Genomic DNA, 14,382 nt, shown 5'->3' with positions numbered 1-14,382 from the left:
ATTTCCATTCAAAGTATTGTGTTAGCCACAATTCTTGGTTATGAAACCATTAATGGAATGTCTGGAATTTGTTGCTACAGTTAGTAACTAAGAATGTTTTAAACAGGAATTAGACAGATTTGCACTAGATGGTGTGTGAATTATTGTGACAATGGTGACTTTATACAGAGGCAGCCTACCACCGAAAATCAGTGACAATAATGGGAAAGAGCTATTGGGAAAAATAGCTCTCTTTTTTTGGGCCACTGGGTGGAAGAGGGTGCTGGTCTAGAAGGACAGATTGATCCAGTAGGGCCTTTTTTAGAGGCAAGTGGTAAATCCCAAACAGTGAGTCCAACCACAACTGACTTACTGAACAAATGGGATGTTAGGACAATTCCCCTTGATTCAGTGCCTCTGCTCTGGTTTCGGCTGTCTGTTGGGTTTATCCCCTGACCTCCAATTTGTTTTATATAATCTTGTCTTTTTGATATACAAAACCTGCCCTGTACTCCTGCTCCATGAGGCATTTAGTGGAAGGACAGAGCTCAGAAAAGTTATTTCATGAACTAAAACTCCCATTTGACCCAACTCCAGGAGGCAGTGGAAGACAGGAGGGCCTGGCGTGCTCTGGTCCATGGGGTCACGAAGAGTCGGACACGACTTAATGACTAAACAACAACAACAACAACAACAACAACAACAACAACAACAACAACAACAACAACAACAACAACAACAACAACAACAACAACAACAACAACAACAACAAAACTCCCATAGTTGTTGACTAGGCAGTTCAGGGAATTGTATTCCAAGATAGTGAATTTTCCAAGTACTGGGAAGGACTGCTTCCAGAGATTTCCTTGTTGTTTGGACTCTCAGGGCAAACTCCTGCTAATGCCAGTCTTACATCTCCATAGGTGACTCCATGGGGGGGGGGGGGTTAGTGTTACTGTCCATGGCATGACCATCTTCCATGGATAAGGTGGTCCTGGAGCAATCACTCTGAGGGTGGTTGGTGTGGAAGGCATGGGAATTGGCCCTCTTGGGCCCTTCCATAGAGAGTAACCAATATTTACCTTTTTCCAGTTTAAAATAGATTCATTCCTGGTTCACCTGTCTTGAGAAATTAGACAAATAGGTAAACCTGATATGCAGGGTCAGATCCATGTTTTAGATATCCATGTATCTTCAACGTGATGCTCTTGTGCAAGCAATATTATGTCTGATATTTTGAAAGCAGAAATCCAGTTTCTTCTCCACGGTCTACTTGTTTACTGGAAATCATGGGCTTTGTACTGCCTGGGTTTACTTTGGGTCTGCGTATAATAAGCCAAGATACCCTGTAAGCTCCCCTTTGTTTCCTCTGCCAGTTTCAGGACTGCTAATCAGGTTGGTGAAAGAACAATAGTCAGCTGTTGTAAAATGCTTCAGCAAGTTCTTCTTTGTGACCTCTGTAAATGCACACAATTTGGTTGTTCCATGCCTGCGCTGAACCTCTCAGAAGTTTCTAGAACTTAAAAAACATCTGATTAGTGGGATGTCCCCCCATGGAGCGCATGCTCCACCCATCACTGATCCCTCAAGTTCTTTTTTTCCGACGTGTTGGCTAGACCTGTTTTGGAGACTAGAGCACTCTATTGAATTAATTCTTCTCATCGAATCATCGTGTTTTTTTAAACTCCAAATCCTTTCAATCATCTTTCTTTATTGGATGTTTTCCCTGTGAGTTTCTTCCAGTTTTTTTTCTGCCTGTGTTTTGCTGATCCCCCCCCCCCCCCCGGACCGTTTTTCCCTCCTATTTTCCCCACTCTTTTATGGGTCCTCTCCGGGCCTTTCAAAAAGTGTGTTTTATGCGCAAATAAAATCCCGCTCACCGACGGCCACAACTGTTGCCTTTTCTGTCTTGGTGAACAACATCCTACACACTCGTGCTCCGAGTGTAAAAGGCTAACTAAACCAACGCTAAAACTGCATTTACAAAGATTGAGGTTTTACCTCTGGGAAAAATCTCTGAATCCACCTCTGGTCGCTATGGAGTCTGCACGATCTCCAGACCCATCCTCCCCTCTGTCTGTCACGTTGTATTTTGAAATAGCTCTTTGACAGCGGCGGATTTTTACAGGAACTGAGGGGATCAGTGATGGGTGGAGCATACGCTCCACGAGGGAACATCCCACTAATCAATGTGTCTAGAAACGTCCGAGAGGTTCAGCGCAGGTGCAGAACAACCCAATTGTGTGCATTCACAGAGGATCACTAGAAGAACTATGGTTACAGGTAGGTAGCCTCTGTTTTCACTGAGACATTTTCTTTGTGTGTTTTGTTTGCTCCCTTCTAGCCACATAAATAGTGACAGCTTCCTGTGTGATTGTCAGCTGGAGTGGTTGCCGCAGTGGTTAACCAAGAAGACTCTGCAGGCATTTGTGCAAGCTACCTGTGCCCACCCAGAATCCTTAAAGGGCAGAAGCATTTTCAGTGTGGTGCCAGAAAGCTTTGTTTGTGGTAAGTCTTGGCTCTAAGGCTGGTACTTTGAGGTCTCTTTAGAGGGAAAGCCCTTAACCAGGAATGTGAGTGTACTTTGCAGCCAACTTGTTTCTCTCGACTGGAGCCTCCCGCCTCTCCAGAGTGACATTTCTCCCTTTTCCTCAAACCTATACATCAGTTATTTCTGAAGCACTGGCAACCCTCGTCCCCTTTTGAGAAACGTAAAAAGCCCACGTCCTCTTCAAATTGGCTTCTTTCAGTAAATAGAAATTGGAAAAACATTGTGAGCTGGAATGGGTATGAGTGGATTTTATCTGATCTGTTGATCATAATAAAAGGAATTGAATTGATATGAATGGATGTTGCCCTCACCTCACTTGATGCAGTGGCACCACTGGAGGGCATTAAAACCCCCAGTCTTTGGCCCTGATGGAGTCATACTTTGGTGCAGGGAGACGTGAGGGTGCAAACCCAGTGGCATCATCCACATATCACTGATGTGGCCCTGCAGTGTCACTCTAATTAACTAATGATTACTTAATAAGATTACTGTTTTGGGTTATAGGATGATGCAACATAAGAAAGCACTTGGTGTACTTATTTTCAATTTTTTAAAAACACAATAAACCTGAATATGTTTCTACCCCTAAAGCTATTGAACCTGCCATGAAATCTTGGTACAGTGATTTCCATTATGATGTTTGTAAGTGGGGTCTTAATGACCCATTAATAGATCATGGAAGCATTGTAGTGCATGTTGTGATGTTATTAGTGCTAAAGCAACATCAAATGTTTACAGATGATACATCCCACTGAAACATATATTTGTCTAATTTCCAAGCAGATTGATACTGGCTTCATTGCCCTGGCAGTTTATCTGCTTTGACCTTTAATTCAGCTCATTAGATGTGTTCTCCTTTATTGGTGTTATTGCTGTTTTTGTTGATGGTAAAGCTGTACTAGTTGTTATTGCCTTGAGTGCCAGAAGGGTAGCTAATAAATTATTTCCATAAATAAATAATCTGTGGATGGCCAAATCAGTGCAAATGCCTGAGGTGGAAGTTACCTTCCTAGTAGTCTTGATCAGTATGCCTTCCATTCCCCAGGTTTAGTTACCTAAAATCTGTACCTAGAAGCTACCAACTCAGCACCTACTGTATAGGGTTGTACTGCAAATCCTGTGAGTCATGCTGGTTGGAGCTCATTCAAGCAAGAATTTGATGTCAACTTGGATGGAGGGCACAGCCTCCATGGTTTTGCTATAAGGCATACAAGACCCACTTGGAAGGCAACATTACCTTAGTGCACATGACAGTTGAGTGTGGTAACGGAGAGAATGGTTATGAACCAGTGTTGCTGATACAGAGCGGCTAAATGGACATGTGCAACCACCTCTTTTTAATCTTTTGAAATAAATTTATTTAGAAGTTTAGAGCCATAGTCAAGGTTGCAGCTGCTCATGCGTTTCTCATTTTAAACTAAATGGGTCCTGGTTTCTAGGTATCCCCCACTTCATAGCTGGTTGTTCGTTGTTTTTTTTAATGTACAGTTGAAGCTATCTTTAAGCATTGGGCATTGTCAGTTTTGCATGGCAAATACCAGTCTCAGGAACGCATCTCTGCTCATTTGAAAGCATAATCTCTTAGTCTTACTGGAGTGTATATATCCCCACTACAGGCTGCAGTCAGGTATGTTTAAACATACAGACACCTGTTCATAATATAGGAACATGCCAAGATTTCATCTCATTTTCCAGCTGAATTCATGTAAGGTGAGATTAGGAAATCCATAGGGAACAATACAGATAAGGCTACTGTTCTAGCAACATAATCTGTATCTGTGGCCACATCTGGTTTGCTGCATGAAGTATCTTTTGAAAGAAACAACAGCTGTTGAGTGGGTTGAGAAGCCAGGACTTAGGGAAAAACATCACGCCCTCTGTGAGGAAGCTGAAGCTTGGGCATCATCAGACCTTCCAGCAGGACAGTGATCCCAAGCGTACCTCAAATTCCACCAAGGCTTGGTTGCAAAAGAATTTATGGAAGATTCTGCAGTGGCCCTCACAGTCACCTGATTTGAACCCCATAGAAAATCTCTGGTGGGATTTGAAGAAGGCAGTGGCACCGCCCAAACCCAAGAATATTACTGAACTGGGTGTCATGGATCATGAGGAATAGGCTAAGATTCCTCAGGAATGCTGCCAGAAGCTGGTGTCTGGCTATGAATCCTGTTTGCAGCAGGTCATAACAGCAAAAAGGTGCTCTACTAAGTACTAAAGATGCTTGCTGTGAAGGGATTGAATATGTTGGAGACAGTAGAATGTATTGAATTTGGGGAAACCACTTGAAGCATTCGTTGTGTTGAGCTAAATCAATTGCTTTTGTTTGATGTGTTCATTGCAAACAGCTGAAAGTTTGTAAATTTTGTCAGTAAGCCTGATTTACAATGGGGGTTGAATAATTTTGAATTACAACCGTATATGCATTTGCTGCTTTCTTAAAGCTGACTCAAAGACATGGGACAAGATGTGATAGAAGGCTTCCAGTGATTGTGTGGGATCAGACCACAGGCAACATGGTTCATATTTATATAGTTGCTTATCTCCCTGCCCATAGAGGGGAACGAAGGACTTATCATGAAACCTGAGACGTCCGTGCATGTGTTAGTCCCAACCCCAGCCTGTTGGAGCTACCTCCAGTCTGAACTACAATTTGGGGAGGGCCCCCCAATAATTTACTTTATGCCTCCTTCGTGATTCAGTGACAACCCAGCCCTTTGAGTTTCTCCTTTCCATTGGTATGGCTCTGCTTGGAAGGGGTGCCCTTGGAATGTTTAACATGGAAACCAGAGATGCTTTTTGTGTGACTAATAAATTAGGCTGCTTGGAACTCGGCTAAACCAAATAGACTTCACTGTCAGGCCCCAAGAGCACAAGCCTTTCCTTTGGAATAGTGACAAGCAGATCCATCTGCTGTTTCCTTCGGTATCTTTGTGCCAGGATCCTGTCCCGCCTGTCAGCACTTGTCATGGGTGACGTTAATTGCAACAGTTGCTGTAACTCTTAACAAATTAGCAATCTCAGTGTGTGGTAGCAGCAGTTGGAGGGCATCTTACAGTGTCTGGCCAATTCAAGATGGAAATAAGGTGATGCATAGATATGACTATTTGTGTCCAGCTCTGAATGCTTGTCTTCACTAAAATAGATTGGCCAGATGCAGTGAGTCACTAGAAATATTGATTTCACCTTCCGCTCAAAGGATTTTCATGACTCTCATTTTTTTGCCCTATGGCTCTGTTTGGCAATTTTGGGACAGCAACTGCATGTTTGTACAACCGAAGTGTTTTCAGTTTAGAGTTCCAGTTCCAGTAAACATGGGGGAAATATTCAAGATTTAAATAGTCAAGATTCAGATTCTTTGATGGGAAATCTGTATTTGAGTTTGAAGGGGTGGGGGTTAGATGAAAGACACCCTCTCTTACCTCTGAAGAGAACAGATCTTTACACCCCTTGAATGTTGTAAAATTTGAGTGCTTGTGACAATGGCATCTTTCTAAACTGAGAATGTGTTGGCTGTTTTTTAGAGGATTTTCCCAAACCCAAGATCATTGTTGAGCCAGAAACGACAATGGCCGTCCTTGGCAAGAACATTCGCTTTACCTGCTCCGCTGCCAGTAGCAGTAGTTCGCCCATGACCTTTGCGTGGAAGAAGGACAACGAAATCCTACATCACGCTGAGATGGAGAATTTTGCTCATGTCCGGGCCAGAGATGGTGTGGTGATAGAATATACGACCATTCTGCACCTGCGCCATGTCACTTTCTCTCATGAGGGCCGTTATCAGTGCATCATTACCAATCATTTCGGTTCTACCTATTCTCACAAAGCTCAACTTACAGTGAATGGTGAGTGAGAGAAAAGGGCTGCATTCTCGGGCCTTGAAACTAACCTGCATTATGCAGACCAGATCTTTAACGTTGCTAATCGTACAAACGTTAGGCAAAGAACAGTTGACAATGATTTCCCACAGTCCATAGAAGAGAACACTGTGATTGCTAAGATCCATGCTCCTTGTCGGTAATTGAATCTAAATTGACTCTTAGTAATCACACACTTTGAGCAATCACATGCCAGGTGATGGAATCTATTTTGATTTCAGCAAGATCCCACATGAAACACTTCTTACCAAGCTGGTAAAATACAGTAAATAGACTACAACTCCCAGAAATGGCCAAAACAAATTTTAAAAGGGAAATATGTAAAGTTCTGTATTTGGGCATTAAAATATATAATGGGTGACACCCGGCTTGACAGTAGTAAGTATGGAGATTAGCTAACAACAAGCTAAACAGGAGTCAAGGATCTAATGCAGCAGCAAAAAAGCACATGCTATTATGGGCTGCATGAAAAGAAGTACAGTACAATGTTTAGACCAAGTGAATTAATGGTATCCCTTTCTTCTGCTTTGGTCCGATCCTGTCTGGAATGCTATGTCTGGTTCTGTGCAGTGCCGTTTAAGGAGAATATTGACAAGTTGAAATGTGTCCAGAGGAGGGTGAGCAAGATATAAAAGATCTGGAATCCAAGGCCTGTGAGAAAACTTTGAGAGAGCTGGGTATATTTGGTCTGGAGAAGAGCAAACTGGGAGGTCATACGATAGCCATCCTCAAATATCTAAAAGTTTGTCACACTGAAGATGGTTCAGTCTTATTTTCTACCTGCTCTAGAGAGGAAGACCAAGCCAGTGGGTTCAAATAACAAGATTCTGACTAAACATTAGGAAGAATTTCCTGATGGTAGGAGCTGTTCAGCAGTGGAATGGACCACCACTGAAGGTGTCAAATTCTCCTCTCTTGTAGGCTTAAAAAAAAGTTGGATGACCATCTGTCAGGAATCCCTTAGCAATGGATTTCCTGTACTGGCAGGGGGGTTGGACTCTAAGACCCTTGGAAAACCCTTTAAGTTCTAGAGTTCTGTGATCTCTGAATGTTAGGTTTTAAAGCAAAATGATAAAACAGGGAGGAAGACTCCAAAATGTTGGCATTTTTCAGAGTGTCTCATAAGACTGGAAACCAAGCATTAGGAGGAAAGGCTGAAAGAATTGGGCATGTTTAGCCTTGAGAACAGAAGACAGAGGGGTGATATGATAGCACTTTTCAAATATTTGAAAGGCTGTCATACAGAGCAGGGGGAAGATCTGTTCTCGATCATCCCAGAGTGCAGGATACGCATCAATGGGCTCAAGTTAAAGGAAGCCAGATTTCAGTTGAATCTCAGGAAAAACGTCCTAACTGTTAGAGCAGTAGGACAGTGGGACCAGTTACCTCGAGAGTAGGTGAGTGCTCCAACACTGGAGGCATTCGAGAAAAACTTGGATAATCACCTGGCAGATATGCTTTGATTGTATTCCTGCCTTCAGCAGGGGATTGGACTTGATGGCCTTGTAGGCCCCTGCCAACTTCACTTTTCTATGATTTTATGTCTGCAAAAACTGCTTTTAAAAAGAGCTGTAAGGCTATTTTTATAATTACTGGCTTATGGCATTTTCAGCAAAACATATTTCTCATCAATATATTTCTTTAAATTCCACCGTTGTTTCATAATTTTTACTGTCCTGTCATTTCAGATGAGCTTTGTACGCAGTCCCCCATTTAGGGCAAACTAGTCCATTGAGTAGGGAAGCAGAACAATTCAAGTGTGCACGTCTCTTAGCCTCCGTTTCTTTGCCTGTTTCTTTGCAGTCTTGCCATCCTTCCTCAAAACTCCCCATGACATTGCTGCCCGGACAGGGACCACTGCCCGGCTGGAATGTGCTGCTGGTGGGCACCCCACCCCTCAGATTGCTTGGCAGAAAGACGGAGGCACCGACTTCCCTGCAGCTCGTGAGCGTCGGATGCATGTCATGCCCGATGACGATGTCTTCTTCATCACAGATGTGAAGATCGAGGACATGGGCATGTACAGCTGCACCGCTCAGAACTCTGCCGGCTCTGTCTCAGCAAATGCTACGCTGACAGTGCTAGGTAAGGGAAACTGGCTTCCTAGAAGAGCAAAGTGGAGCTGGGAACAAGATAGTGGCGAAAGTCCTGTTGCTTAGCATAGCAAATTGCACTAAAGGCGACCCATTGAGTCACTGGGGATTTGGTGAGTCAACACCTCTGTAAGTTCCACTGATTCAGTTGGCCCTACTCTAGTTTTGAGTTACTTTAGTGCAGAGAGTGCAGTGGTATTATTATTGTGACCCTATTGAATCCCATTTAATGTTAGTCGCCACTTCTATGTTGACTGACACTGAAAGACAATGTACACACCTGCAGTTGGTTGCTACTTTGAGAGAACCGGAAACTTTATGACCTTGTACCAGTAGGGTTTAAAAATTAAAGTTTCAGGCAAGGAAATTCTGAGTGCCAGTTGCAGTGAAAACCTCATGTGGTCCAGAGTCAGAATTTCAGCACTCTATGCTATCAAAATGTCATGAGTTCTTTCAGTAGGATCACAGTGTGTATGATAACATCTTCTGGATTGATGTTTACAGAAACTCCAAGTTTGGTTCACCCATTGGAAGATCGCGTCGTATCTGTCGGTGAAACCATGGTGCTGCAGTGCAAAGCCACCGGCAGCCCACCACCACGCATTAATTGGCTGAAGGGGGACCAGGCTCTTATAGTCACTGAGAGGCATCACTTTACTCCTGGCAACCAGTTGCTTATCGTCCGGAATGTCATGATGGAAGATGCCGGGAAGTACACTTGTGAAATCTCAAACACGGTTGGAACAGAACGAGCACACAGCCAGGTGAGCGTGCTGCCGTCGCTGGGCTGCCGAAAGGATGGGACCACTATTGGAATCATCACCATCGCTGTTGTGTGCAGCATTGTGTTGACTTCTTTGGTTTGGGTGTGCATCATATATCAGACCAGGAAGAAGAGCGAAGAATACAGTGTCACAAATACAGGTAAGTCCAGTCTCTCTCTCTCTCTCTCTCTCTGATGGAAATCTGAAGAAGAGGGTCTCATTTCTGAAGTCCCCTTACTTGGGATGTGGGGGAAGAAGGTTAGCTTATTTTTCTGGCAGTGCACTCACTAACCTTGGATGCTGTCAGACACCAGATATTTCAGGCAGCATTATTAACTAAGCAAGGTTTGTAATTCCTCTTGCTGTTACCACTTAATTGCACTTTTCTGGAACCCATAATGCCTCTTTTGGTTTATGACTTCCAGCAATTTCCAGCTTTGATTTGCTGTGGCTTTTGAGACATTGCTCAAGGAAGAGGCCATCGGGGTCCCCTCTGTGTTCCCCAGTTCAATTAGAGCAGGGCTCGGGAGCTTTGGAGAGGGACTTTTTGCCCTGTTCCAGACCTTGGGAGTGCTATATCCCTCCAACATCCTAGCCCTTGCCCCCAAATTGCAAAGTGTATATCCCAGAATTCTCTGAGAGGCGTGATTTTCCAAATAAATAATCTGTGGTTGGCTAAATAAATAAATAAGCCCTTTTAAAAGAAGGGCTTTTAAATACTGGTTAGTGATGTAAGCCACCTTGGGCCTTTTTGGGGAGAAAGGTGGCATAGAAATATTTTAAATGAATAATAAAAAAAGAAAAGAAAATAAGAATCTGCCATGCACAATGTGGGGGCAGATTTATTTTGGCTAGGGGTTGTGGGGCAATAGTTCAGGGATCCTCCATGGGGTCTGTAGTCAGCGTGTTGCAGATTCGGAGTAAGGGAATGGCACTAGAATGCTTCCATAGCTGACAGGAACGGTAACAACAAAAACAATGTAAAGGTGGTGTGAGAAAAACCTGACTATCAGGCGTTGTTGTGAATGGGACAAAACGATCCCAGAGTAATGATTTCTGTGCAAGAGAGGGAAATGCAGCCACGAACAAGATTTTTTATTCAAAAGTCAAAGAGCAAAAAGAACAAACCCATTTTATGTTGTCTCCCATATCTTGTGGGGTAACATGGGCAAACGTCAACCAAGTCCGTTCTAACTTAGATGGTATTTAATTGTGTCAGCCAATGTGTGTCCTTTTGCTTCCACCTCTGCGCCAAGGCACTGCCCTGTCATCTTTCCCCCTTTTTCTGTCTTCCCAGACGAGACCATTGTGCCACCTGATGTGCCCAGCTATCTCTCCTCCCAGGGAACTCTTTCGGAGCGGCAGGAAGCGGTGGTCAGAGTGGAGAATGGCCAGCAGCCCAATGGACACTTACAGAGCAATGGTACGGCTTGCGTAACACGACTGTTGCTTCTGTTCAGGGACTAGAAGATTATCTACGTTTTCCACCTCCAGCAAAAGAAAAGCAGGATCTTGCTTACCTATATATATGTGATATTGTGGCTGTTTGTACACTTCCCAGAGAAGGGCCTGTTGACTATGGGGCAGCAGAAAAATATAATCAATCAATCAATTAATTTTACATGGTAGATCTCCTCAGTATTGTAGAAACATTTGTTCTTCAGGGAGAAGAGGATAAAAGTGCAGTCAGGCATTGTACATGCATAAAGAACATCCTGATTTCTGCATATCTGCGTCTCTGATACTTTTCTGGAGAACATCTTGAACAGACCTGGTTAGCTCTATAATCCCACCATATCCGTAATCCTGGTGTTTGCTACCTTCTCCATGCCCTAGGAAAAAGGGAGAGAATCCTGGCTTCTTCCTCAGACACTTTTTACATGTCAGGATTACACGTAAAGGGCGCTGGAGGATGGAGAGTATTGGCTAATTAGCCAAGACAGTTTGCTCTGGTTTGGGTGACTCGTGGAGTGCCTGCCCTGTGTGCAAAGTAGAGATGGGCACAAAGCGCTGGTTCGACAGTTCCTGCCTGTTCGTTCATTGGCCAGACAGATGTTCAGCACTTCAAAGCCCCTCCTCACCTGGTGGGCTCCCACTCAGAGGCAGTGCCCGGAGGGAAGCCAGGGCGCTCGCTGTCTCTTGAGTTGAGTGCCTGCCAAAGGAGGAGGGGCTTTGAAATGCTGGACAACTGTTTGGCTGACAGATGAAACAGCATCTCTAGTGGAAAGCTTGAAGCATCTGCTTTTTTTCCCCCCCTAGGAGTTTGCCAGACGGACAGAGGGAAAGATCCAGATGTCGAAGCTCATCCTGTTGTCTATCGACAGCCCAAGCTGTGCTTAGGATACAACAAGGAGGCTTGGAAAGGAGAAGATATAGCTGACAGGATGCTACTTGCGGACGAGACAGGTACAGAGAGCTCACTGACCTGGAACAGGGATGTTGCACCCTTACTGATTACTAAAATCTGCTGACAAAACAAGGCAGCTCTTTTTTGGATTTCAAGAGATGTATTTTCTTACTTTCATTATTTGTCAGAGCGTACAACTGACATCTGAGGAGAAACCTCCTTCATTAATTCGGAAGAAATATGAGTAGATTATAAGAAGCACACATCACGTGGGAAGTTCCCCTGTTCAGTCATTCCTCTGCCCTCCATGAAGTATTTCTCATGCTCATGTATGGATCCCAACCTTTGAGTGTGGGAGTTACATGGGACTATCTCTGAAACTATGGTCTAGAATGGGACTATCTCTGAAACTATGGTCTAGAAGGGATTCAGTGATAATAGTCAGTGTTTGGGGTGCATAGAACTCATCCAGTATTGCCAACCTCTAGATGTGCTACAACAGTGATGGCAAAACGTTTTGAGCCTGAGTACCCAAACTGCAAAAAAACAAAAAACAACCACCCAGTGGGTGGCAGTGGCAGCAGTGGTGGAAGCAGAACTGGTGGTGGCAGAAGCGCCAGCGGAAGCAGGAATCCCGGGCACAGAGGTGCCTCCAGACCCCACTCCGGATCCGCCTCCAGTTGTGACCAACCCCACCCACTCCCTATAGCTCGGCCAGCCCACCACCTCCAGTGCCAGTTGCTCCAGATCCTGGCCTGCCGCCTGTCGGGGCGCCAGCACTGCGTCTGTAGCCGCCTCCTCAGGTTTGGCTGCCGGGGGTAGCAATACAGCAACTTATGGCTCGCGTGCCTACAGAGAGGGCTCTGTGTGCCAGCTGTGGCACGCGTGCCATAGGTTCGCCATCACTGTGTTAGACTTCCATCATCCCAAACTGCCATGGGAAATGACACTTTTAGTAACTTTGAAGTTTTGTTTTATCCAGGGAAAGTGGTAAATACGTATTGCACAAAACGTGTAACTTCAGTGTTCGGTGGAAACCCCATGGTCAGCTTTGTGCTATGACAACTGAGAAAGGCAGGCTGCTATTTACCGCAGAAAAACGGGAGGTGGAAAAACTTCCTTTACTCTCAAGCCTTCTCTTATTTATCATACACACACCCCTCCACTCTCCCTTTTGTAAATGCAGTTCCAGGTTTCCTCTTGGAGAAAAGGAACAGGCAGGTAGAGGGATAATCCCCGTTGCTGTGTTCTGTTTCCAACCACGCCACCTTTCCTCTGCCATATTTTCATCCATCCAAGCAGAGATCCAGAGTTCCTAAACCCACATCTTTGCCTGGCATCTATTTCCAGGGCTCTTTGTTAGTTGTTAGTTACAATTCTCGTTATGTGCCATGTAACCAAATTCTGCTCCACAAGAAACTGGAACCTGTGGACTGTTTAATTATGCAAATTAAGTACATTGCATGGTTTATTTTGTCTAGTATATTCTGCTTTTGCTAGGTATAGAAGAGGGGCAAGCAACGTTTTGGAAGAACAAAGCGCATCTCCCCATTCAGTGGAAGTCCTGCCTGAATCTCTTTTGGTTTCTGCTATTTTCCCAGGCATTCAGCACCCATTTCGTAAAATTTACAGTCAAACTGGCTGCCACAATAGACAGCCTCAGGAAACAAAACTGTATGATGGTGATATGTGGACTTTTATAGATTCTAAGAACTGCTAGATAGCTCAGTGATTGAGGTCTCTGGCTGCAGAACCAGAGGTTCATCCACTCTGCCTCCTTGACAGTAGGGTCCCTCCCAACTCTGCAGTTCTGAGATGATGATTAATAGAAAATGCTGCTGTAGAATTGCAGCATGATATGTACTCCCTGTGTAAGAACAGAAGGAGCATCCTAGTGGAGAAAAACAAGCCAGTGTGTGAAGCCATTGCTGCTTGTACAAAAAACAGAGCCCTTCCAGCCTCCTCTCAAGTATTAAGCTGCTCTCTCCCCACTTCTTGCCTTTTTCTCTCCCAGGCTACACCATGCCAGTTGTTTGCGCCGATTGCAGCGGAAGCACTGACAGCATGAGTGTCACCATTTACCCCAAAGATCCCGATTACTGCCCGCTCCCTGCAGAAACGGTGCCTCCCAGTGCTTCCAACAGCAAAGAGCCCAGCAGGCACGAGAACATGCTTGCAACTGTCGGTCAGAGTCTTCCGAAGTGCAACGAGAGCGCAAGCCCCAGGGATTCCTACATCAGTGGTACCATCTATCCCAGCAATCACGACAGGATGACAGCTGCCAGCCCCAGCGAGGCACCTCACGTGGACCGAAAAGGTACATTTAGGACTTATCAGTTAGACAGCACTTTTGTGTCTGTCCGTCCGTCCCCCTCCCCCCCCCCCCCCGGCCTTCCCTTTCATGGGACTGTACCATGGAAAGGGGATGGATGTCTGTTAGTCCTTACAGTCTAAATCTCACTGGCCTGCATCTCTCCTGTAAGTTATCCCCTTGCAGCTCTTCTCTTGTACCATGCAATGTGTATTCTGGGGGCACAGCAGGGAGGGGAGGAGCATGGCTGTTGGTAGTGGAGGGCGATGCACATCCTCTAACAGATCAGATTTGTAGAGTGAGGTGTCCTTACCTGTGCCCCTCTTACTACAGCAAAGGTAGCCTTAGTGGCTTGGAGCACCTTAGGTTGATGGATTGAATGTGACTCTTCCTGGATGGAGGTTTGCTAGCAATAGTTACCCAACATTCTGGTTACCTTTCATTTTGATGACTACAAATGTG

The 14,382-nt window shown here is 44.7% G+C and overlaps 1 protein-coding gene across 1 annotated transcript in view; it reads left to right on the top strand.

Annotated features, from left to right (window-relative positions):
- The window catches only part of LRIG1 (leucine rich repeats and immunoglobulin like domains 1), a 149,765-nt gene that overhangs the window by 131,095 nt on the left and 4,288 nt on the right, over positions 1 to 14,382 (top strand). Inside the window, exons 12-18 of the mRNA XM_072989406.2 lie at positions 2,324 to 2,487; positions 6,052 to 6,372; positions 8,209 to 8,490; positions 9,003 to 9,422; positions 10,560 to 10,685; positions 11,522 to 11,668; positions 13,624 to 13,926. Of these exons, the coding sequence (XP_072845507.2) occupies positions 2,324 to 2,487; positions 6,052 to 6,372; positions 8,209 to 8,490; positions 9,003 to 9,422; positions 10,560 to 10,685; positions 11,522 to 11,668; positions 13,624 to 13,926 (1,763 nt within the window). The remainder of the gene's footprint in view (positions 1 to 2,323; positions 2,488 to 6,051; positions 6,373 to 8,208; positions 8,491 to 9,002; positions 9,423 to 10,559; positions 10,686 to 11,521; positions 11,669 to 13,623; positions 13,927 to 14,382) is intronic.

Source organism: Pogona vitticeps, chromosome 2, assembly GCF_051106095.1.
Source record: "Pogona vitticeps strain Pit_001003342236 chromosome 2, PviZW2.1, whole genome shotgun sequence".
Classification (NCBI taxonomy): domain Eukaryota; kingdom Metazoa; phylum Chordata; class Lepidosauria; order Squamata; family Agamidae; genus Pogona; species Pogona vitticeps.
Note: the sequence above shows the minus strand (reverse complement) of the source record. Positions and strands in the feature narration are given on the sequence as shown.